General features: G+C 37.0%; 1 protein-coding gene across 3 annotated transcripts; it reads right to left on the bottom strand.

The window, feature by feature from the left end:
- Positions 1 to 16: 16 nt before the first annotated feature.
- On the bottom strand, positions 17 to 17,764 carry LOC140941514 (allatostatin-A receptor-like). Of its 3 annotated transcripts, XM_073390524.1 has the most exons (3): positions 17,610 to 17,764; positions 12,842 to 12,913; positions 17 to 2,378 (listed from the first exon to the last, which is right to left on the bottom strand). In XM_073390524.1, the coding sequence occupies exon 3, from the start codon at positions 2,355 to 2,357 to the stop codon at positions 1,362 to 1,364; it is 996 nt and encodes a 331-aa protein (XP_073246625.1). In that variant the 5' UTR covers positions 2,358 to 2,378; positions 12,842 to 12,913; positions 17,610 to 17,764; the 3' UTR covers positions 17 to 1,361. The 3 variants fall into 3 exon arrangements, with proteins under 3 accessions (XP_073246625.1, XP_073246626.1, XP_073246624.1); XM_073390525.1 differs by lacking the exons at positions 12,842 to 12,913; positions 17,610 to 17,764 and adding an exon at positions 14,304 to 15,213; XM_073390523.1 differs by lacking the exon at positions 17,610 to 17,764 and having other exon boundaries at positions 12,842 to 13,012.
- Positions 17,765 to 22,964: the final 5,200 nt, after the last annotated feature.

Raw genomic sequence — 22,964 nt, 5'->3', positions numbered from 1 at the left:
ATAGAATACTAAGAGCAAGTTATTCTATTACTTGTTATTTTAAACATTTTAAACAGTTTATCAGTTTCTATGCCTTTTCTCATTGAGGTCTAGATAATGTTATTAATCATATCAGAATTACTGTCAAACTATTACAACTTGTATTCTTACATGAGTTTTGCATTCAATGTATACTGACCACAACCAATAAACATAGAGGTAGCAAATGTCAATTTTTATCACAATGTGGTTTTAATCCTTTTAATGTAGAAATATTTCCAAGGAATAACCATAAATTCATTTTTAATAAGTTGAGATTATGTCCAATGATCTATACAAATGTGACAGCCAGTGAATGCAGTTACACTGGATATTTGGTTAAATTTCTTTTAATTAATACAGCTGAAGCTCTCCTTGCGACCACTCTTGTAAGCGACCAGCTCTAGTTACGACCAACTTTGTGAAACCCTGTCTGAACTGTGACTTAAACTTGTAATGAAATGCTCTCGCAAGCGACCGCTTCCGTAAGTGACCGCGACCACTTTTGGATAACCCAAGTTCTGGACTTTTCCTTTGTTTTTAAGCTATATTAAGCGACCACTCAGAGTCTTATTCATATAAATCAATTCCTTAATAAAACTGCACCCTGGCTGGTTAATGGTTCACTAATAAAGATCTTGTACATGTACATTGGAGGACGTTAAGTTTAGCCATGTCTATATCCAATGTAAAGACACTCCTTATTTTAAACATTGATTTCTTTTGGTTATATTTAGTTATTAATGAGTCTGTGATGTTCTCGTAAGCGACCACCCTCTATCGTTTTAACATGCTTCACTTAAGAGAGCTCATTCTCATAAGTGACCAGCTCTAGTTATGACCTCTTTTTCAAATTTCTGAGGTGGGCACTTACGAGAGCTTTGACTGTACCTGGCTTAATGTTTCAACATTGCCCAACCGTCCCACAAACTAAAAAAAACGTCTGGTCCCCATTTGGGTTTTTGCTGGCAATAATACTGAATAAATACCGCCAAGGTTAAGTAAAGGAATTATTATTATTATTATTTTTATCCTTATTTTTATTTATTTTTTTTACTTGGTGTTGTAGCAGTAAGCACAAAACAGTGTTGAAACGTTTATCCAACCGAAGTATTTAGAAACACGGACGTTTTTTAGTTGGATGATATCACAGTTCGACCACGTATAAAATTTGATTTTCATTTTATCGACCCTTTTGGTATTCAAAAACAAAACCAACTTTGCGCCTCCTTCAACACCTCTAATACAGAGGTAAGTATCTCCACTTTGTTACCGATCAACACCTACCACTGGTGGTTTTTAGCGCGCGCTTTTTTGGGGGTCTCGTGTTCTCAGGATGTGTATTAAGTTGCAGTTTCCATATCCTGTGATTTTTGTCTCTGAATCTGACTCGCTTCCTCTAATTCTTGTTTTCTCGTGGTTGTACTGGACGTTGCCGTGGTAGTGTGGTTCATCGGTGATATCCTATTCCGCTTGCAGCAGATCAATTCGGACAAATGTTTTCGAAACTGACTGCTTTGGAGACTGTAAATAACTGGATTCACGCTAGAATTAAACACAATCAGGGCAGAGGCCACTGTGTGATGTATTCCAACTAGTGTAATGGTACCAGTGAAACCAAGAAAGTAAATTAGCAGCTCGGGAACCCAACACAATACGTAAACGACCGTCACGAAAACAACCATCTTGGTCACCCGCTTCCGGTGGCGCTTCAAAGCCTTCTGGGTATTCTCGCGAATGTTATCTTTTTTGATCCAAAGATGATACACCATTCTTGAGTACAAGATTCCCATGATGCCAATAGGGATCACACCAGCTACCACAGACCACCCAACAGTATAGAAGTGCCCGTAGATGGGCTTGGACCAGCTGTGCCCGCAGCTTTTGAACTCTTTGATGTAAGTGACAGCCATAAAGCCGGGAATTGCCCAAAGAAATGACAGCGACCAACACGTGATCACCAAGATGATAATCTTGGGTTTTGTGAGTTTTCCTCTCTGGCTGTGTGGATATAAAACAGCACAGTAACGCTCAATAGCAATAGCTACAAGGGAGAACACAGAGGCTAAAGCGCCAGCCCAGCCTATGTTTCCACCACTGAAAAGCTTACAAAGAATTTCCCCTGGTTTACCCTCGGGGTGGGTGTAGGTAGGACCTATGACGAAAGGGATGCCAATGAAAAGTGCAACGATCACGTCAGCGGTTGCTAAGTTGATGAGCAGGAAGTTGATTGGAGATCTCATGGGCTTGTTTAGGACAACAGCTAATATCACCAGTGTATTGCCAACCAGGTTGATAAATATCAGTATCGAGAAAAAGATGGCGAAACCGATGAACATTTTGTTTCTTTATTGATGCACCTAAAAGGCAAAACAATGATTATTAGAACCAATCATGAGGGAAATAATGGTTGAAGAAGCGTGCTGTGCATGCGAACAATGAGAATAGCAAAGAATCAACTTTAACTTTGGCTTGTTTTCTACGTTACCTTAAATGACCTAATAAACACCCACTTCCACATAAACGCCTCTTATCTAATAAACGCCCCCTCTACGTTGTTAACTGAAATTTTATTAAACGTCCCTCTCTAATAAAGGTCCCCTGTCTAAAAGACTTCCTGAATTACTCCAAAATACTAGGAATTAGCATAAAGGAGCAAAATCAATCAATTCATTCAGTTTCTTGCTTGATTAACAACTAGATGGAATTCTTGCGTATTTCATCTTTCAAAGCGTCAAGTTCAAAGTAAGCAAATACTAGAGAGATTAAGATTCACGTTTAAGCCAAACGGAAGACGTGAATTTGTACCACGTGACCAAGGTTTCCCCTTATTTTTCGTTTACTCGTTATCGCTTTTGCACAAAAATAAGTAGTTTTATGCCACTTTTAGCCATAGGAATCGTTCGGGACTGTTTTATCTGCTTATTTTCTAAGCTGAGAAATTCTCAACTTGAGTCTGACGTTTGCCGTTTGTGGTAAACGTGACTCGTCATTTCTCTACTAACGATAGCAACACAATGACTGTGAGCGAGGATTCTGACATCGATGTTGGGATTTGAAAGAGCGATTTCAGGGACCGCGGAGGGGGAGGGGCTGGTAGGGCCGCGGCCCCACCACTTTTTTGCGCCCCCGCCCCCACTTCTAGCGCTAAAAAGAAAAATAACAATAGTACAAGTTTTTTTCCGTCTATATTCCGCTATATTCTCTGTATTTTCTTTAATTTCAAACGCCAGGCATTTTGTGGGGCTCCTGTGCTTTTCGCGGTAATTGTGCCCTGGGGCCGACTTGCCCCTTGATCAAACGCCATGCCTTGGCCACCCCTTCGCTTCGTTCGGCAGCGTGTTTTGTACTTCCAGCTCCGGCAGAGTTTTTTTTTGGTCAGATTTATCAGACGAAATAAAGAAAATTACTAGCTTTTTCAGGCCAAACGAAGCTGAGTAGTTGTTTTGAGTTGATAAAAGTTTTATATTTTGTCTTTCTCCTTTCGAATCAATGAAATATTCGATGGCAAGAAGAATTACATTACTTGAACGGTGAACACTAAACGGCCATAGTTAGAAATTTTTGAGATCACTTCAGTGTAGTATTTTCTATACTAAAATTGTAATCGCGTCTTTTCTTGCATTGAATCTGAACTGACCGTGTATGTTGGTCGTTTATTGAAATAGTATTTTCAATTTGTCAGCCCTCCCACTTTTCACCTTGCTCCGCGGTCCCTGGATATAGAACATCTGAAACAACTTATGACAATTTAAGAGCCTGCTCCTCGTTAAAACGTTTTAAAAACTTAATGAAGAACTATTTAATTTCTAAACAATAATTTCAATGTAATATATTTCCTTTATTCTTTAGTTTTTATCTTGTAAATAGTGTAAATAGTGACTAAAAAGCCCCAAGGGAATTTACTATTCAAGTGTGTGTGCCTAGACGTATCAATTGATGGTCAGAGTGGATATCCCGCAGTTTTTAAACTCGCTTGATATTTTCGCCGAAAGCATATTAGTTTAATTGAGCTTGATACGGTTATGGAAATAAACGCCTCTCTCTTTCAAACGCCTTCTATCTACTAAAAGTCCCTGCTTGGACCCCTTAAATTAAATAGACGTCCCGGCCGTTTATTAGGACATATATGCTATGTTTTGTATTCACAACAGCTATTCCATTTTTCAAAGCCCTTGCGCTTTGATCTGTTCTCTCTTAGAGTCACTCTCTAAATAAATTATGATAAAAAATGGATGAAGAATGGTTGGTACCCACGCGAGGACACTCCAGCTTGGCAATGAGGGGATTTACCTAGTATATTCTTTGGTTATGCCCTTATCTTCAATGTTCATTGAGACTCAGTGTATATATTACTTGTGTCACGCAGCTCCCTCCATTTGTTTGCTATTAAAAGTTTGAAACTTCCGCGAGTCATCGAAACATCCGCTTAAAAATTTCTTCAACATGCTTTGACGAGAATCTTGACCTGGATGCCTTCAACCAGGTTTTTTTCTATGCTTAAGAAATGTTTGAACCTGCGATTTCAGCCGGTAATTTATCTGGACTTAAACTATAAACATGGACACTTTTTCAAATTCAACACCCTCGTTAGTCGAAGTAAAACGACAATGACTTTGACAGACTCCAACTATCAACAGCAGTGAATCACACAGGTTTTGAACAAAGCCTTAGAAGTCTACAACTTACAACCATTTCCTTCAATCTGCCTCGTTTTTGCTCCGAACAATATGAAGACGAACTCAGTCCGGGAGATGTAAATTTCAATGACAGGTTGAAAAAATAAACCAAACAAGTTGATCAGCTGTTAAAACTATAAAGCAGGTGAGAATTATGTAACCTGTATATTTCAATTTTCTTTCAGTATTATATAGAAAATGTTAAAAAATTAAGATTTCTCAGTTAGAGTGCCAGAATGTCACCAGTACCCTATTAACGGTTTGCATTTTAAATTTTTCTTTAACGTGGAAAACCCTAGGGCTTTTCTGTGAGGGGCTACGCGCGCGTGTAGGTTATAAGTTTAATTTCTCCCTACGTTGATGAGACAAGCCCACATTTCCACACGCGCAGGCGCGAGTACATTGCGTCGGATTACCCGGCTCTGATGTTTGAAAACGGGCGAAGTAAGATAACCTAGGGTTAGTGTGAAATTTAAACTCAGATATGAGAGCTTAAAAATCAAATTCAGTTTAATTTTCTTTGCCTTCAATTTGATGATTGGATATTTTAAAAAGAATAGAGAAAATTATCCGAGAGAATGCTTTTGATAAAAAGAGAAAGAAAACCGGGTTTAAATTTAACCCCGGGTCAACGCTAACCGGAGTTCGAACAACTGGACCCTGGCCTCGGTTGTTCAAACGTTGGATAGCGCTGTCCACCGGATAAATCACTATTCAGCGGATAAGTATTAAGGAAACCAATTGCGTTATACACTGGTAGAGATTTATCCATCGGATAGCGCTATTTACCTTTTGAACAACTAGGCCTGAAGGTTTCTGCCTGTACTCTGGACTGTTTTATATCTGGTACCCAGTACTCACCAGAACACAGAGGCTACAGCGCCAGCCCAGCCTTTGTTTCCACTACTGAAATAGCTTACAACCACATAAAAGGCTCTTTAACATGATTTGAGGAACTTGATCTGGATGCCTTCAACCAGGTTTTGCTTAAGAAATGTTTGAACCTGCGATTTCAGCCTGTGATTTGCATTTGTTTTTAAACATCTAAAGGGTTTCGCCTGTACTCTGGTCTGTTTTTATTTTTGGTACCCAGCGCTCACCAGGTGGCTTGTTAAACCACAGGCAGCCCAAGCTTGCATGGTGTAATATTTGCTGTGTGTGCCCTTTCTTTTCGATTTAAGGTGCGCCAAAATCGCCTTGAGGAGGGAAAGTGAGGGGATAGACAGCAAGTAATACACCATGAAAGTAAGATAAGGTATTCTTATTGGGAATTTTATCGTATCTATGTTTCCTATAGCGAAGTATTTCGAACGAATATATCATGTGAAGATTTTAAAATTGCATTCGAAGTGTTTGCTGATAATGGTAAAGTAAATACTGAAGTTATTGTGTTATGCGGATAAGCTTCCCTTTCGGCTACCAAACATTTGCCAAGACAGTTAAAAGGTACAGGAGTTCATTCAACAACTATCTGCCAGCAAAAAAATGGAACAAGATTTCGAGAATAAAGAAAGGAATCCTATATCTCAGAATAAACAAGGCAATTTATACCTGTTTCTTGTGTTTTTTTTCTGTTGGCTACACAGTCCGACATCTTGTTGAGCTCATTGTGGAACGAAAGATTTGGGCGTTTGACAAGTACTTCCCAGTTGAGATAAGCCCATGCTGGCATTAACTCTCCCGAAGGGGCCAACTTCGCACATAAGTTACTAACGTGCCAGGAGAATATCGACTCTAATTTTCAATATGAAAGAGGACTTAACCAAAACCTAATCCTAATTTTAACACGCGCAGACTATAAACTCCCTGCACTGGTGCGGAACTCTTTGTTTAATTAAACAACATGATTTGTATATCCCAGCTTTTTTAATGATTGTTTGTACTGGGTATTTACAAACTTTTGCCGTATTGAATTCTCTTGTGACTTAACACTGACGTTCAGTCAACATTAACATCTTCTTTGGTATAAAGTTTTATCCAAACCTTTGTTTTCGGCAATTATGAAAGTTACCACTGATTTTTTTTTTAGGAAAGTTAGCATTAAAATGTTTTTTTTTTCTTTCACAAAGAATACCTTTTTCAAATTTTTATTTGAATGCCCATTTTGCTGTACGCCCATAATCGAAATTGTCCCTCCGAAATTGCCTCTTCGGTGTTGGACTTCTGAACCTTTTAAAGAGAAAATTCATACAAAGTGTTACCGTATTTGGCGTTCTCTTGGAGCTGCTTTGATTAAGAGTTATAAATTAGTGTAACCGTCCATGAACCAACTATGAAGGTCAACTATTTTCAGGTTTGCAGGTTTCACATCCATGAAAAGCAAATATTATTTTAAAATCCTGTTCTCAATGCTTAGCAATTCTCGCCGAAACGTTTCCTTAACTTGGGTGTTTGTCCTTCGCTGAATTTAATTTTGAGATACTCTGGAATTTTAGTAAAGAGGCATCGTCAGAATTCCAGTTCTTAAAATAAACCGCAGAACACGCCCGTAAAGAAGGTCCAGTTTGACATAATCAGCGACTTGCGATAGAAGTGTTCTAACACCGTAGAAACGAGGTAGTACAACCGCCTTATAGAGCGTTTTTACTCACGTGGCCAGCATCAAGTTAAATTTAATGGAACAAGAGAATTCGTTTTCATAAGAAAAAAGTTCAACTCCCACAGGATTGGTTTAGAATACCAAAATGACCGCCGTTTTATTCATTATTTTGGAACACCAATATGGCCGTCGTGACGTCTTATGAAAAACGTTTTAGCAAGATTGCTAAACCTAGACACAACACTAAACTTACTTGAATTATTTATCGTTACTTTTTTATGGTCACTTATTTGGAAACAATATGTTAAGTAGCATTGGAGCACTTAATGGAATCGAATTTCTGTTGGGAAGGCTCCACTCGTCTTATAAAAATTATCGACTAACTAGACTGAAAGATTGAATTTAGAAACATGTCACGTGAAACATTCGGGAGCGGCTTTTTGTTTTGGGGGCAATGACATTATCGTCGATTTAAGCAGAAGGAACGGAGAAAGGGTCCGGCAATTTCACCATGGCGGACGAGTGTACCCGAAAAAGATCCGAAAACTCGGATAACAAACTAAACATTGCGTTTCTTTTCATATTTTCTCTTGTTATAGGTACTGATAATGATATAGAAGGAAAACACCGTTAAATATCTCTTCTACACTCACACTATTATATACTCACTGGACCCAAACCAATGATATCTTTATATTTGCCGTTGAAATATTTTAAACCACTTCAAACCCAGTCGTCAGAAAAAAATGAAAATTATTAAAGAACCACTCTATCGAAACCGAGGGGATTTAAATTACAAAATAAATTTACAGAAATACACGATAATCTTTTGGCAATTTCGACGGAAGAGAAGCCAGTCTTTTTCAATTTGTAATTAATATTTGCAAATAACCATAATGCAGACTCACTTCATGCTGTTAAAATTTATATGGCTGAAGCCCGTAACTGTATGCTTTAATTCACATCTTTCAGTTTCTTCTCTCAAACGCCTCACTGAGACAGACAATTACGCTCGTCAAATAAATCCTCTCGCAAACATTACTTTTTGAAACAGCTTCAAAATTAGAGGCATCAGTTACTAAGAAATGCCAAGTATTAATGCGTTCTAACTAAATGAACCTGAGCGAGGTTAGACCTCTACTGACGTGAAAAGCATGTTGCGCGCAGCTTAACTGTGAATTTTTCAGTTTCTTTTATTGAAGCAGGCGTGCAAGTGACTGTTAAAATAAGCTTGACATCTTGAAGTGTTACTGTAAGTGTTCTTGTCAGAATATTTCAAAATCACAATCCCTTTCATTGTCTCTGTTCAAAGTTTAGTTCCAACCAGTTAAAATCCACTACACGTCCTATGCCCAATTCCGATGAAAAATCTTGAGGCATACTTTTCTTTGGCGCAGATTGTTTTCCTTTCAATTTTTTAAAACTTTGTAATGCTTAAGTGTCTATGTTTTTTTAATGAATATACAACGAAGTTTCTTGGGAAAGTCATAAGAAAAAATTACCTCATTTTGAGGGGGTCGGCGTCTTTATATAGTACTTTCTCATCGTAGACTTAAAAGTTAGTGACATGGCAGAGAATACTTATGGACGAGAGAAATTTTACCTGGATATTTTATAAAAATTACCTTCAGTTTTGGTACCGTAGAGTTAGTCTTGAATTGGATCAAATCTTCTTTGACACCCTGTAAAACTACTCTTTTTTTTTCCGTGGAGTAATTCCAGTGTAATTCTTATAGCTGTTCATAACAGTTGGAATTCTTTGGAAACTGATTAACAATTGAAAAAAGCCGATTCTTCAGAAATATAAGATAGAGCTAAGTGAGCAAATTATTTTGTTTCCTTAAAGTTATTAAAAAGATGAGACTCGCCGCAGGTCGGAAGAAGTACAAAATGATTTATTACTAAGAACATATATCATTTTAGTGTAACTGATTAGTGACTAGAACTGAGCTCACGTTCAAAAAAAAAATTTGTGAGAGGCAGTAAAAGCTTAAAATGGTACAAGGCACTTTTCTTGAAATTTGCCGGAACCTATTTTTAATTTAGATATGTGGAACGATTTGTTATTAATAGTCCTTTATGAAATAGATGTAATTTAACTTCGTCAGTTTCGATTTTTGATTACGTTCAAATTTATCTAAGACTGAATTTTAATTTTGATCTCTGACTGGTGATAACTGAATGTCACAGTTTGCCCTATCGGCTTTGATGCAACTCAGAAGGAATTTTTCACACACTCATTAATGTTTTACCCTCTGCAGAATATACACAACGTAAAAAGCGCTATTATTAAAAGAAAAATTTCCTTGATGCAGGTGGGTGGCCGGTGTTCTCAGTAACTAAATAAAACATAAATTAACTGTGCAGTTTTTTGTGCTTTACAACTGCATCGCCCTCCTCTAGTATCGGTGTTACAGTATGGAAGAAGTTTAATGACAAAAAAGTGTAAAATTGTGCTATTTGAGTGGACAAGAATGAAAATAAAACTTTCTCACGTTTACGACTGTGGTGGGACGTACTGATATTTCTTCGATGCTTTAAGACGCGATAAGTGATGTAAGGGAAAAGCGTTGCTTTTATGCATATGTTCACAGCTGTAAAACTAGGCGTGATTCGCACGTTATGACTCACGCGAATTCACAGCGTTATGATCGTTTCGGTTATACAAGGTTGATGGGCTTAATTTCCGAAAAACCTTAACCATTATTTCATTAGCCTTCTTTGTTATCACTAAAGCTGTCAGCGTATATTTCCAGCGTAATACAGCATAGCAATAATTAGCTGTGCCATTGAACGCGCAATATCAATGTCGTATGGTAGTCTATTCAGTCTCCTATTTAGACTGAAATTCGCCGGATTTGACATTTTTGTTAACGCATTTTGTATTTTCAATGCTCACGTTGTCGTCACTATAGAATCCATTTAACTTAACCATTACATGTCTTTGTTTTTACGTAAATGAAATGTTCGGTTTCGTTTCCTTCCGATGAATTTCTTTTGATATTTGTCGCCATAATCGACTGATCCGTAATGCCACGATGGAATATTTTTTAAGCTTTCCTGCTCGCTTTCGTAGTAATGAAAGTTGAATAGGGAAAGAAGAATTTTGAATGAAAATTTATATGCGGACTTGACAAATATCATATATGTTAATGATCAAAAGAGACTTAATTTGCCATATGACGTCATCAAAATGTCCAGTCCCTGACTGATCCTGTACACAAGTAAATCGTATATCGTGAACTGAATTTGTTTTTAACTTTGCATCTTACACGTACAGTTGTGTGCTTCAAACTACAATGATAAAGCATTAGACGCTACCAAAGACCCGAATCAGGATTTTTTTTTCTCACAAACAGCAATATTTTTCTTTATTTTCTGTATTTCAGTTTCTCTGTTGGTGGACTAGAAAATAGAATGTCAGTCGAGATAGTCTTCATGTTCATGGCCTATTTCAGTGTTTTTGGTGCTTGTAATAAGTTGTTGTAAATAAAAAACTACTGATTTGTTAGGTGATTTGAATTTTCCATTGAAAACTACAGTATTAAGTAAAAAGTGTTCCTTCTCTGGAATACTGCCACGTGTTTCCTTAAAATTAAACCAAACGGATCCCTTTCGGAATCAAGTTACCGGGCACCATAAACCGCGACTCCAAAAAACGAAAAACTGAAGAGAGCCGACGTAAGGTCGCCCTCAAGAAAGGCTAGCCTTACTCGAAACTGTACTTAACCAATCGACACGGCGCGCTGATTAACGTAGTGTGAGTCATTCTTCCGTGCAACGCGCGAGAATCTAAGTTTGTCTTACAAAACAGCATTCTACAACTTAATCTCACCGACGAATGATGTTTCTTTGTTCAGTTACAAAGACTGCTCAAGTATCTACAATAATAAATTTAAGGTAAATTTATTATTGCTTTTGGTTGTGTGGTCGGAAAAATAACCAGCACCTCTTCGCAAACACACCATTACCCACTGGATCGTTAATCGTTTCAGCTTTCTTAACTAAGAGTTTATTCCGAGTCACCAGACCTGAAAAAATCACTGGACTCTGTATGAAACTGCGCATAGATATTTAACCTCAAGCTAAACGTAAAATACTTATAGCAGAAGAAAGTCGCTGATTTCAACTTGTGAGAACTTACAAGAAATCGTGCCTACCCGGCCGAAAATAACTCAAAGTTCTTTTTATGTTTTAAAAGACACAATATAATACCATTCTCCCACGAAGGAAGTAGTTAGCAGTACGAACCCTTATATACAAAAAGCTGAATCTAAACTGCATTTCAAAAGCACTTGAACTCAAGTACACTTGCCTGTCGACCCGTCCTTTTTTGGGTGGAACTAACAAAAAAACGTTATCCATAGGTCAACAGCAGAAAAGTCTTTCAAACCCACTTGAAATTTTTTGGCAGATATTGATTAAGCGTCGTTTTCATCTTTTCCCTTCGGTATTTTCTGAAACTACTTACAAGCGTGAAAATTGCCCTCAAAATGTTAAAAGGCCTAATATTCGTCCAAAAGAAGGAATTGAAAAAGCGTTTTGACTGATAACATCGTCATTTGGCCTCCGAAAGTTGCATTTTCGTAGCAGAGAGGTAATCATCACTTTTCCGAGTAAATGGGGTAGGTTCTTTGGCTCGTGTGACTACACTGTATCAGGCAAGAAAACATGCACATATGCGAGCGATTTATTTTAGTGCTACACCGGTTTGACAGGCTTACGAGTAACGTACCAAAATATACATTGTAAGCGGCGCTTATGACGACAGCAAAACATTGGAAAACATCGTACGTGATATGATAGTTAGAAGACGATTCTAAGAAGATATTTGCCGAGTTAAAAAATAGAAATTGGAGCGACCGAATAACTCGCGCAACTTCGTTTTTATAATGGCCAAATAATGCGCGCAGATTCTACCCTCACTGCTCTGCATTTTTATCGCCTCTGTGCGAAAGCTCTGACAAGTGATACCACTTAAACAACTGGTTTGTATATATCTCTCTGGGTAAAGAAAACCTATAAAACTTGTTAAACATACTTCAAGAGTTACAGACCTGTTACTGAGATGAGACGGGTGTCAGAAAGTTATAAACTTTTCACTCACTGTAGACATCGGCGTTAAGAAGGTGGTGGTTAAGTGTGGTTCCTGCTTGCACAGATAAAGAAAGTTTTATCATTTCAGCGAAAACAAGACAATACCGTCATTCAGAACAACATATTAGTACGTCTGTGAGTCATTTGTTTCGTTTTCAGCCAATGGTCAGTATCAGAGAGAAAACACTTTAAATGTTGCTGATGCATATAAGTCATAATACTGATTATCAAGTTTAATGATTTTTTCTCAATTCGGGCGCGATGAAGACTCAACCAGGGAATTATACAAACAACGTAGATATTACGGAGGAATTATTAGGAAAAACTGATACCAATTTCAAGGTTTGTGTGGTCCGGTATTGCTGCCGAAACTTTAAAGCAAACGATCGACAAGTTCAACCTTTCCATTAAATGCTTATAACTTTTAAAATACTGTATTTTTGTGACTACACAAATTTGAAGTCGTGCAAAATTTTAAGTGCTTGATATCTGCTTTATATAAACTTACCGCTTTTAATCCAGATCGTAGTCGTGTATTTTTCCCAACTCAATATTGATCGTTAACTATCGAGGAAAATGTCTGCCAAATGAAAAGGGATATCATAAGAAGATGATGCAATATACCCCAGCATAAGTCTATACTGCTTGACGTACTAGGCAATAAACTTAACACTGTTCACGGGAAATTGTTTCTCTCTCCCAGCTGTTTAATTATAATATAACAGATCTAGTCTCTGATACAAAATTCGTGCGCGTCACTTTGCCTGTAGTCTGAACTGTCGAGACGTAACCATACGATTCAGTAATTTATAAAAGAACTCTTTCTTTGAAATTTACTTTTCTCTTATAATGAGTTCACTTTTTTTTGCATTGAAACAAGATATTTACCCAATAAAGGGCCTCATTAACACTTAAAAAAGATGCAATTCCGGATACGATAAAATCAATAGGGGGTAAGAAACGTAAATTTTCTCAAAGACCTGACTTAAACGTTCTATTTCTTCTTATAGTTTAGTATATTTGCAGGTATATTTAATAACGTTCGGAGGCGGACTAAAGGAAATCAGGAAACAAAAAAACCTGTCGTGCAATGTGGTCTTTTCACAAGCAAATATGTGATTATTGGTTTTCCACATCTAGTGATTAGTCCGTTATAAGCACAGAAACTGATTAAACTTATTCGGAGACGTTGAAATGAAGACAAAACAAAGGAGTATAATCATAATACGGCTTTGCATCAGTACTGTTGAATCATACTTAAAAATAAACTGTTTAAGCAACCACAACAAAAAAAGGGGATGTGTAGAATCAAAGTTTCCTTTTCTAGTAAAAATACTCTGTTCCTATATAGGACCATTCAGAAACTGGTTGATTACTGCACTCGTTGCACCAAAAATCTCGCCTTCAGTACTCGGGATATTTTGTAGAATAATATATGGCCGCGTCAGTGAGTGATTCCCCGGAAAGTACCCGCGTATCCTTATGTTATCATTAAATCATGTGAAAATCATCATTTGTAGATAAAAAAAAATACTCTCTTACTGAGATGTAGGACTTTGAAATAGATCGTTTTGTAATGCATCTTTGCCGATTGATTTTACAATTAGTATCGCTTAACTTTATCGACTCTTTCTGTATTATAACAAGGACAAGGCGTTTTAACCGACAGATTCACTAGGGAGAAGTCTTAAAATAAACTGTGCAAGAGCAATAGAACAGAAAAAACGTTACACAAAAGTTTCAGATAATTTTTTGCGTTGAAAAGTAATTATTGCTAAGTTCTCTGTTTGTTTTGGTTTGTTGTTGCATTATGTGCCATTGATGAAATTACTTTTTACAGATAAACATTTCTTTTTTAACGCCAAAACTGTAAATTCCTTTCCTCTTCAAAACTGTTAACGGTAGGTTAATGAGATTAAGGCGTACAAAAAGACATTCTCTCATCTGAAATATGAAAATTCGAAAGTCACCTGATTTCTTCGTGCAGAATTTTCCGACTGGTGTAGAATTTCTAAAGAGGACTGTTATTGCCAGAACTGTTCATTAAAACTATGGAATGATTATGTAGAAACATTAACAGAAGTGTTAAAGAAGTTCCCTCATTTTTGGCGTCTGTCGGTCTGCCAGAAAAAGATCGTAATGCTACGTGCTATGGTTTGGTAATTTGTAAGTGGAATGCTCATCATATCTACTATTAACAGTGCTGATAATTGAGTTTAATGATTTCCAATACTGTCCGCTTTCGTCTCGATTTAATCTTTGGGGAAACTGAATGTGGTGCTCTTTTAATCTATTTTTTTTCTTTTTTTTCCATACCTTCCAGATGTTTATTTTCCAGTGGACTGAGACGAAAGAGGTATCTGTTAGAATTTTATCTGGAAAAAATTGCTCACTTTTATATTTCCAAACTGGTTTAAGAGCTTCTAACTTTTTCTCTAGCGTTTCTAACTTTTCTTTCTTTCCAACCTTTGTTCTAGCATTCGTAACTTTGTTTTAGCGTTTCTAAATTTTTTCTTCCTAACTTTTGCTCTAGCGTTTTTTATTTTTGTTATACCGTTCCTAACCTTGCTTTCTTTCTAACCTTTGTTCTAGCGTTTCTAACTTTTCCCTTTTTCTAACCTTTGTTCTAACGTTTCTTACTTTTGTTCTAGCGGTTCTGCTTTGATTCCCTTAACCGTCGGTGTCAGCTGACCACATTTCTATTTTGATTGCCAGTGAGTCCGACATTTCGTCGTCAGCGTAAGACCACTCTAAACCTTACCTCGGGTCAAATAGTACTATGCATAAGATAACTTTCTCCATCTTGCTGCGCTGCTTTTATTAAATTGGCACCACTCACCTTTTGTTAAATTGGGACAACTGCCCTTTTATAGATGTTCAGGAAAATTGCAAACCTCGAAGTCTGTCGCCAAAATGATTTTTTTTTTCATTACGTTTATTAAATTGGGAAGAAATTTACAAGTGCACAGCTGCTATGAGATTTCATGCAGAGAACACAGATAAGGTATTGAACTCCTTGTTTAGTTAGAATAATTTATTTTTTCTGGAAAGACTCCCCGCACGGAGCATTCGCTAGTTAGTGCTGTTCGTCTCGTGTTCTCGAATTTGCCATTTGCCACCCACTGTTGTAGTTTAATAACTGAAGTCCGTGAAATTCACCATTTGGGAATACTGGTGAGAGACTGAATTATTAACGGTGTGAAATCATGTAAACTGTATTTCTTAGTGTACAAGGTTTATGTGAAAACGCAAAGGAGTCTCATATTAAAGTAATTAAAACGTGTGTTGTTTCCACAATTTCTACATTTTTTGTAATTAGAGTAACAAAAAAGGTGCAAAGTTTCACTGTGCTTGCCAGCTTTTTGAATAATCTTTTTGAAGACCTGTCATGTAGGCGTTTGGACATGAATTGTTGTAGGTTAAGGGTGATCAGGTTAGCGGAGCAGACAGTTTTGTTAACCTCGTTTGTCATTTAGAAAGCCTCCAGCTTACGAAAATTTACAAAACTTACAAAACTTTTCTGTCACGAATGTTTTATCAAATTGATAATTTAAAAAATGACAAAGCTGAAGTTTTTTTTTAAGCGAAGAAGGGTTAGCACTCGACACGTCAGCTTTTTAATCTTTTACCGAGAAAAAATGACTTTATTGATTCCGTTGACTAAAAGTTTTGTATTTGACTCTCCCGCCAGTGCAGCTAAGCGCTTCATTTTTCCGTCACGGGTCTATTTGCGATGGAGGGAACTCGTAAGAGAACACGAGATCACATCACCGAGACTCTAAGAGATCTGTACTGGCTTCCTGTTGAGGAGAGAATTGTTTTTGAAATAAATTTAATAACTTTTAAAACATTGAATGGCTCTGGTCCCCGTTATCTTGAAAATATTTTAAAATTTTACCATCAATCAAGGACATTACGGTCATCAAGGGATCATTTAGACCTGAAAGAACCAAATTTTAACATGAAAACTTATGGGCAGCGAGCGTTTTCTGTTGCTGCCCCTGACTATGGAACAAGCTCCCCTTTGAAATTCGAGCTTGTTCTGATGTTAATTTTTTTAAATCTAAGTTGAAAACGTTTCTTTTTTAAAAGGCATATGACATTTAGTTTCATCATATTTGTTTTTGTTTTCTTGCCTTTTTAAGATTTGCATGCTATAAATTTCCCAATATGTACAGTAGTGTTATATGCAAGCTTGTGATTAATGATATTCTTGTGTCCTTTTTCACATTGTAAAGCGCTTAGAACAGCGATGTATAAGCGCTATATAAATTCCATTATTATTATTATTATTAACTTAGCAAGCGGATAAACTGTTAAAAAAAAGAGTGCTGAACCTAACAGAGGGATGTTCTTAGGTAGATTATATGCATCATTTTGGGGTATATCTTTATCTTCAAGTCTTTCTCATTAGCCGGGGAAAATTATAATGTACCTGCCGCGCCCAAGAGTTCTACTTTCTCTATGTTAAATAGTTTGTTTAGTCACACTTCCACAATGATGGGCATAATCATTGTTCAAATTTCTCTCATTCAGATTGAGATTCAGTTGCGTATATCGCTCTTCTTATTCCTCACGATTTTGTAAATTCTTTTCTATATATATATGGACACCTCTAGTAATTAAATCATTTTGTATATCGTTCCCATTCACGATTTATTTGGCTTGGACAATATGGATGTTTTGACAATATGAGTGGTCATTGTTTGCTTGGGCCTTTTTCATTACATTATATAATACACGTGAACATGTTCTTGTAGCTTCTGTCTCTTACCAAACTGGTATTGATAGACATGCATACTTTGCTGTTTAAAAAAGCTTGAACCTTAATGTAACTCTTTGAATATAAAGCGTAAAGGTAATCGTAAATTTACCACTAGGCTAAGTGCTTCAATATGACACCATCAGTCTAAAGATTTTAAACAATGGATCCAGATACTAACAAATAAAAGATAGAAATATAGCCCACTGCTCAAGTACGTTTCCCTCCTCCACCGTTTCAGCCCGTTTCACCAATAGAACTCAGTGAAATAGCGTTAGGTTTTTGGTACGATAATTGAACTGTTTTACCAATACTACGGTCTTTTTTTGAAGAAAATTTCTTTTTGGGGGGATGAAGAGGCTGATAAACCGAGGCGAATGGCAGAATAGACAAAAGATTGTTTCAAGCTTTGTGACTTAATGTTTGGCTGGCTTGCTTTCTCATCAACAATGCTCCGACAAGTTATGAACGGCAAGCCTTACACCTTAACAAAACTGGACTGTTAAATTCTTACCTCTCACCTTTCACATCGATTTTCTGTGTAATGATAAAAAATATTTCACGTGCAGTGTGACGAAGAGTCAGTAAATCTTGTTAGAATCTCATTTGCTGCGAGAATGATCCAAAAAAATTAAGAAGCCTTTAAAAATTTTACATCGTTGACAAGTACTTTGTGCTTATGAGTGTTGTCAATTATGAAGATACGCCGTCAACATTCTTTTCAATTAGGAAGAGCTTCCTAAGCAACAAACCCAAATAATGAATATAAATATTAATCTGAGTCCAGAAATAATTAACGAAGCAAAAGTACTTTGTAATATAAAACAATAGCAAAGCGGTTTTTGTTCAATTTATGAGCGAAAAATATACCAACAAAAATAGTGACAATCTCAAAGATAGCAATGAAACAAAAGCGTAAGTCCAGTTTTAGCAGTTTTTGTTAATTTTGCTTTTTGTGTTTTAAGGTGATAGCCCCAGGAAAGTACAGTATAGTAAACCAGGCAAGAAAGTTAATGGAAGAAAAAATATTTATATATTTCTCACGCGATCAATGTCATTCCCCACACGGACTTTTGTGTAATTGAATAAACGGGCTTTTTAATTTCTAAACGAACACTTTGTTGGATGAATTGAAGCTCCATGTGGATTTCTTTGGAGAAACCTGAGGAGCTTTAGAAAGAGCAGAACTGACCTAAATTTTTGGTATCGAAGATAATGTTAGACCTTCTTATTTTAAGTAGCTTTTTCTTGGTTACTTTGAACGTGGAGAGCGTTGTCACGAATTCAAATTGCTCCAATGCTTGGTTGATATAAGTATGTTTTGGAGGAAAACAACGAAAAAACAGGAACCGCCGGAAGTGAAAACATTTTGGCGAACCTGTTTACAGCATAATACGCTGATTTAAATGAGCATAAGGACGAAAGGCCATCACTCAACTAAAACTTCGAGAACGATATTCTTAATTTTTTTTTTTTTAATTTGAAACACTTTTTTTAATTTCAAATTATTTTAAAGGAAGCTGTGGTTTATTACGATTTTTGCTAAACAGCAAGTTTACATTTTTTGATATCTGACATTTCTCTAAACATCACATGCAAGGCCCTACAACTCATCGATTAGTTTCGTATTTATAGCAACGGATGCGTTTACTACGAACATGTAGAACACTTTTGCGACAAAATAAAAACAGTAAGCAGGGAAGAGGTCGCGTTTGCAAGTGAAAGAAAATACCGAAGGATCTATTCCTATGATCTTGTTGTTGTTGTTTTTTAATTGCTGGGTAGCATAAGTAGGGGAAGTAGCAAGGAAATATATTATGACATATTTACTTCCTGAGAAATAAATGAGCCTCCCAAGAAATGCTAGTCTTATTTAAATGCAAATCAGTGTCGCACTAATTTCAACCCTGATCGAGAAATTTGGCGATTGCAGCATATTACGTTCAGAGAACTGTTGTGGGTTACATGAAACGTGATGCGAGTTTATAGATTATGAAATGAACTTGTAACTTCCTGCAGGCACGCGCGTAAATTCCTTCTTAGCAGCTTTACATCTTCCGTTCGCACGCAATAGTTTTTATTCAAATTCCGCGCGCGCGTTTGTAGTCCTAGCGTATGTTTGTAACGAACTTTTTGTTGGCAATTTTATCTGAGGAGTGCCGTACATGCCGTGCGGTACGAAACTAAATAGTAATAAAAATGCCACGTTGACACCAGACAACCTTGATGATTATATTTTTAAGGTTTGTAAGGTGAAAGATTAGAGCGCAATTACCACTTTATCACCCCTATCTCTCAAGGCAGAAACGATTTCCTAATACGTGTTTTTGACTTTAAATAAAACAAGACACGAGTTGATGACTAATAGCGAACATACTTTAATTTCTTTTGGCAAGAATAGAAAACCTAACCAACCAGAACACTTCTGCGCCTGGTCTCATAAGGGGCCTTATCACCTCGTTTTCCAATGGTGTCTTTCATTGGAGCCATGCGATGTATAGTTGAACAATCAACGAGAGTTTTCCTTTCAAGTTTGGTCGAGGGTCGTTGCAATCGTCAGCCATAGCCTCCGCTGGCTTATTATCGTGCTGATCTTCTTCAAGATTGGCAACAATAACAACACTGTCCTGCAAGCCATCGAATATGGCAGGAATTTTGATATTTTTCCATTCAAAATACTAATCTCCTCCCGAAAACTGAAGAGAGGAAGAACCAAGCCGAGACCGAGACAGCATGAAACGAACACTGGGGCTTTTAACGCCATTCCTTAATGTATTCGTAAACATGTATTATGTATCGAACTGAGGAGATAAATTCAAAGGTATAACCAATCAAATGATATTACGTACGACGTAGAGTGGAAAACCATTAAGAAAATATTGGGTGAACAGACCAAAAAACCGGTTTGATCAGCATGTAGCTCAAAAGCTCTGAATACGTTGATTTACTATAATCACAAAAGTGAACTTATCAATGAGTGACTGTAACACGCTGCTTTAAATTTGAAGTGCATATAAGTTGCTAAAAGTTTCAGTGTAGAACTACAGTGTACTAACAAACAAAAAGTCAACCTACGAAAAAAGGAAGACAAAGGTGGTTAATGAGAATAAGGACCTGTTTACATGGAGGTGGGGGACCCCAGGTAGGTGAGGTAACCCCCCTGTCCATAAAATCTCCCATTTTATTTTGATCACGTTTACATCATAGGTGGGGTGACCCGCCACATGTTACCTCACCTATCTGGGCTCCCCACCTCCATGTAAACAGGCCCTAAGAGTAGATTTGTGTCGTTTCCCAAATTACCTGTAAATTTGCCTTTTGTTAAATACTGCCACCGTTTCTATAGTTTTATATATCACGTCTATTAGTTGTCTTGGCTATTGTGTGCTCTTCTTGTATTAATGGTTTGTATTCATATATCAATTTAACTATCTCAGACGTACTTCCTTCTTTCCTCTCCTCTGTTTTTCTCTTTTTTACACCTATTTTGCCGAAAAAGCAGTAAATTAAAAATTTGTAATTTTTGACCAATATGATAGGTTAAACCCTTTCGAAAATACCCATTTCTCGACCATTCAAAAATAAATGTTTTTTAAGTCTAAAACGTCTTACTTTCTATATAAAATGTTTTCAAACACTTTTTCTTGACCTATTTTGCCGAAAAATAAAAGAATCTATAAATGTAGCATTTTTGGAGAAAATCGTGGGTAAACCTCTCTGAAAAATACCTATTCACGACCATTAAAAACTCGATATTTTTTATAGCCTAAAAAGTCTTGTTTGGTAAATAGATCATTAAGAAACACTTTTTGTTGATATATTTTCCACTCGGGTTTCGGAATCCCGTATTTCTTCAAATAAGCGCCCTCCCCAAAATAAGCGCCAACACCCAAGGCCATAATATCAAAGAAAGACGTTGTCTCTTCTTTTAATGTTTTACCTATAGCCGCGCTCTTGGTAAACGCCGTAAATTCTAAGGAACGACTAGATCATTTGCTAGTTTGTTTAAAGGAAAGCGTAATAAGCGCTCCCCTCGATTAAGCGCCTGGGCACTTATTCCAGGAAATACGGTATACCCCTGCACTGAGGGTAGGCTAGCAAAAAGCGTAGGCGAATGACATTCAAAGTAAATTATAATTGCAACATGGAAAACTACAATCTCACCCGACCAAAATTAAAATGTCGTATTTACTCAAAGAAGCACTCCAATTAAGCTACTCCTTCGAATAAGCGCCGCATTTTGGACATATGAGTTTATAAGCTATGCACCTGAATAAGCACTGCTGTCCGTTCCTGTTTTAAGATTTTGTAAGTTTAATACAGAATATTATAATGTCTTGTGAAAACAACTATTTTTCCCGTCCGTCTTTCAAATAATAGTCGCCTCCATAATAGTCTGCTACACAGCCATTTTTAGTGTCGTCACGCAACGCTCCTCCCCACAAAGAAGAGAGGATGAACGTTGCGTGACGACGCTAAAACGGTTGTGTAGCAGACTACCTCATTCCATTCTTTTATCAAAACTGAATCATTACGGAGTGAGAGGTAAAGCCTATGACTGGTTTTAATCGTATCTGTCCAATAGAGAACAATTTGTATACTTCTTAGTTTTCACTTATTTGCTGATGACAGTGTACACTATTGTTCACGTAAAAACGTTAATGATCTTGAACTAATCTTAAATCAAGAGCTCCATGCAGTGGAGCATGTCTGTTTACCGTAATTGACGCCGCAAATTCGAAATTCTAATTACATCCAGAAAAAAAAAACAAACAAACAAACAAACAAAAAAGAAAGAAAGAAAAAGCATCAGAGCGAACAAGCGCTCATTATTTCTTGCCTTTTCTGTTATTCTAGTCCATGTATTTCAGTAGTTTGTGTCAAACCGACCCCGCTAAAAGTTTATCCCCATTTATTAATGGCATTCTTTCTTCAAATTTGAGCCGCTAAAAAGTTAGAAAATCTATTTTTTTTAGCAGTACATGCACCCAACGGGCCCCTATTTTTCCGCAGAGAAAGGAGGCCGCGCATTGTTGACGTTTTGGGACACTGGGAACTAATACTCATTCAAAGATGGCGCGCAGAAGGCATGGTTGTTTTTCTCCCGTATTTCATCTACTTTGCAAGGTTAGTAGCGATTATAGATAGATCAGACAGAAATAACAATATTATTTATCTTTTTAAACAGTTTTAGAAGTGCTTGTGGTAATGGTTTACTTTGCATTTGGTAAGATCTTGACCCTCATTCTCGAAGCTCATAGGCTTATGCACAAGTCTTTCAATACTTCAATCTTCCCAGTCGGAGAGTTTTCAACGTGTTGATTTTCAAGGGCAAATCGGTGCGTGTCCGACAGCGTATGAAGGTTTTATTTGCAATCGGCCTTTATTAAAGTCTTATCAAAGGTTTATCAAAGGTGCAATGTAGCAAATCGTCACTTCCACATTTCCCACAATGGACCTTATTTGCCCTCCAAAATTGTGCACAACCATTGTTTTAAATTTCTCTTGGGACGGCTGTAATACCTGGAATAAATGAAAAAAAAAAATGGTTTTGCAAAATTTTGGGGGGCAAATGAGGTGAAATAAGGGAAATGTAGAAGTGGCGTATGCTTAGTGGCTTTGCCTTGGGGGTGGGGGGTGGTTGGGTGAAATTTTGAGATTTTGTGAGATGAAGTTGATGATACGAACTAGAAGGGAGATCTGCATCATTCATTTTCCCCCTCTCTCTAAGGGTAGCATGGGGAGGGAGGAGGGGGGGGGGGGGGGCTGGTTGGAGGGTTTTATCTAAGGGGACTTATAACTGGACTGGAAAAAAGGCCTCCAAGGGATTATTAAGCTTAGCAGTGCTGATCCAAATATGTTTTATATT

Source organism: Porites lutea, chromosome 6 (assembly GCF_958299795.1).
Source record: "Porites lutea chromosome 6, jaPorLute2.1, whole genome shotgun sequence".
NCBI lineage: Eukaryota > Metazoa > Cnidaria > Anthozoa > Scleractinia > Poritidae > Porites > Porites lutea.
This window is presented reverse-complemented; position numbering and strand designations above follow the sequence as displayed.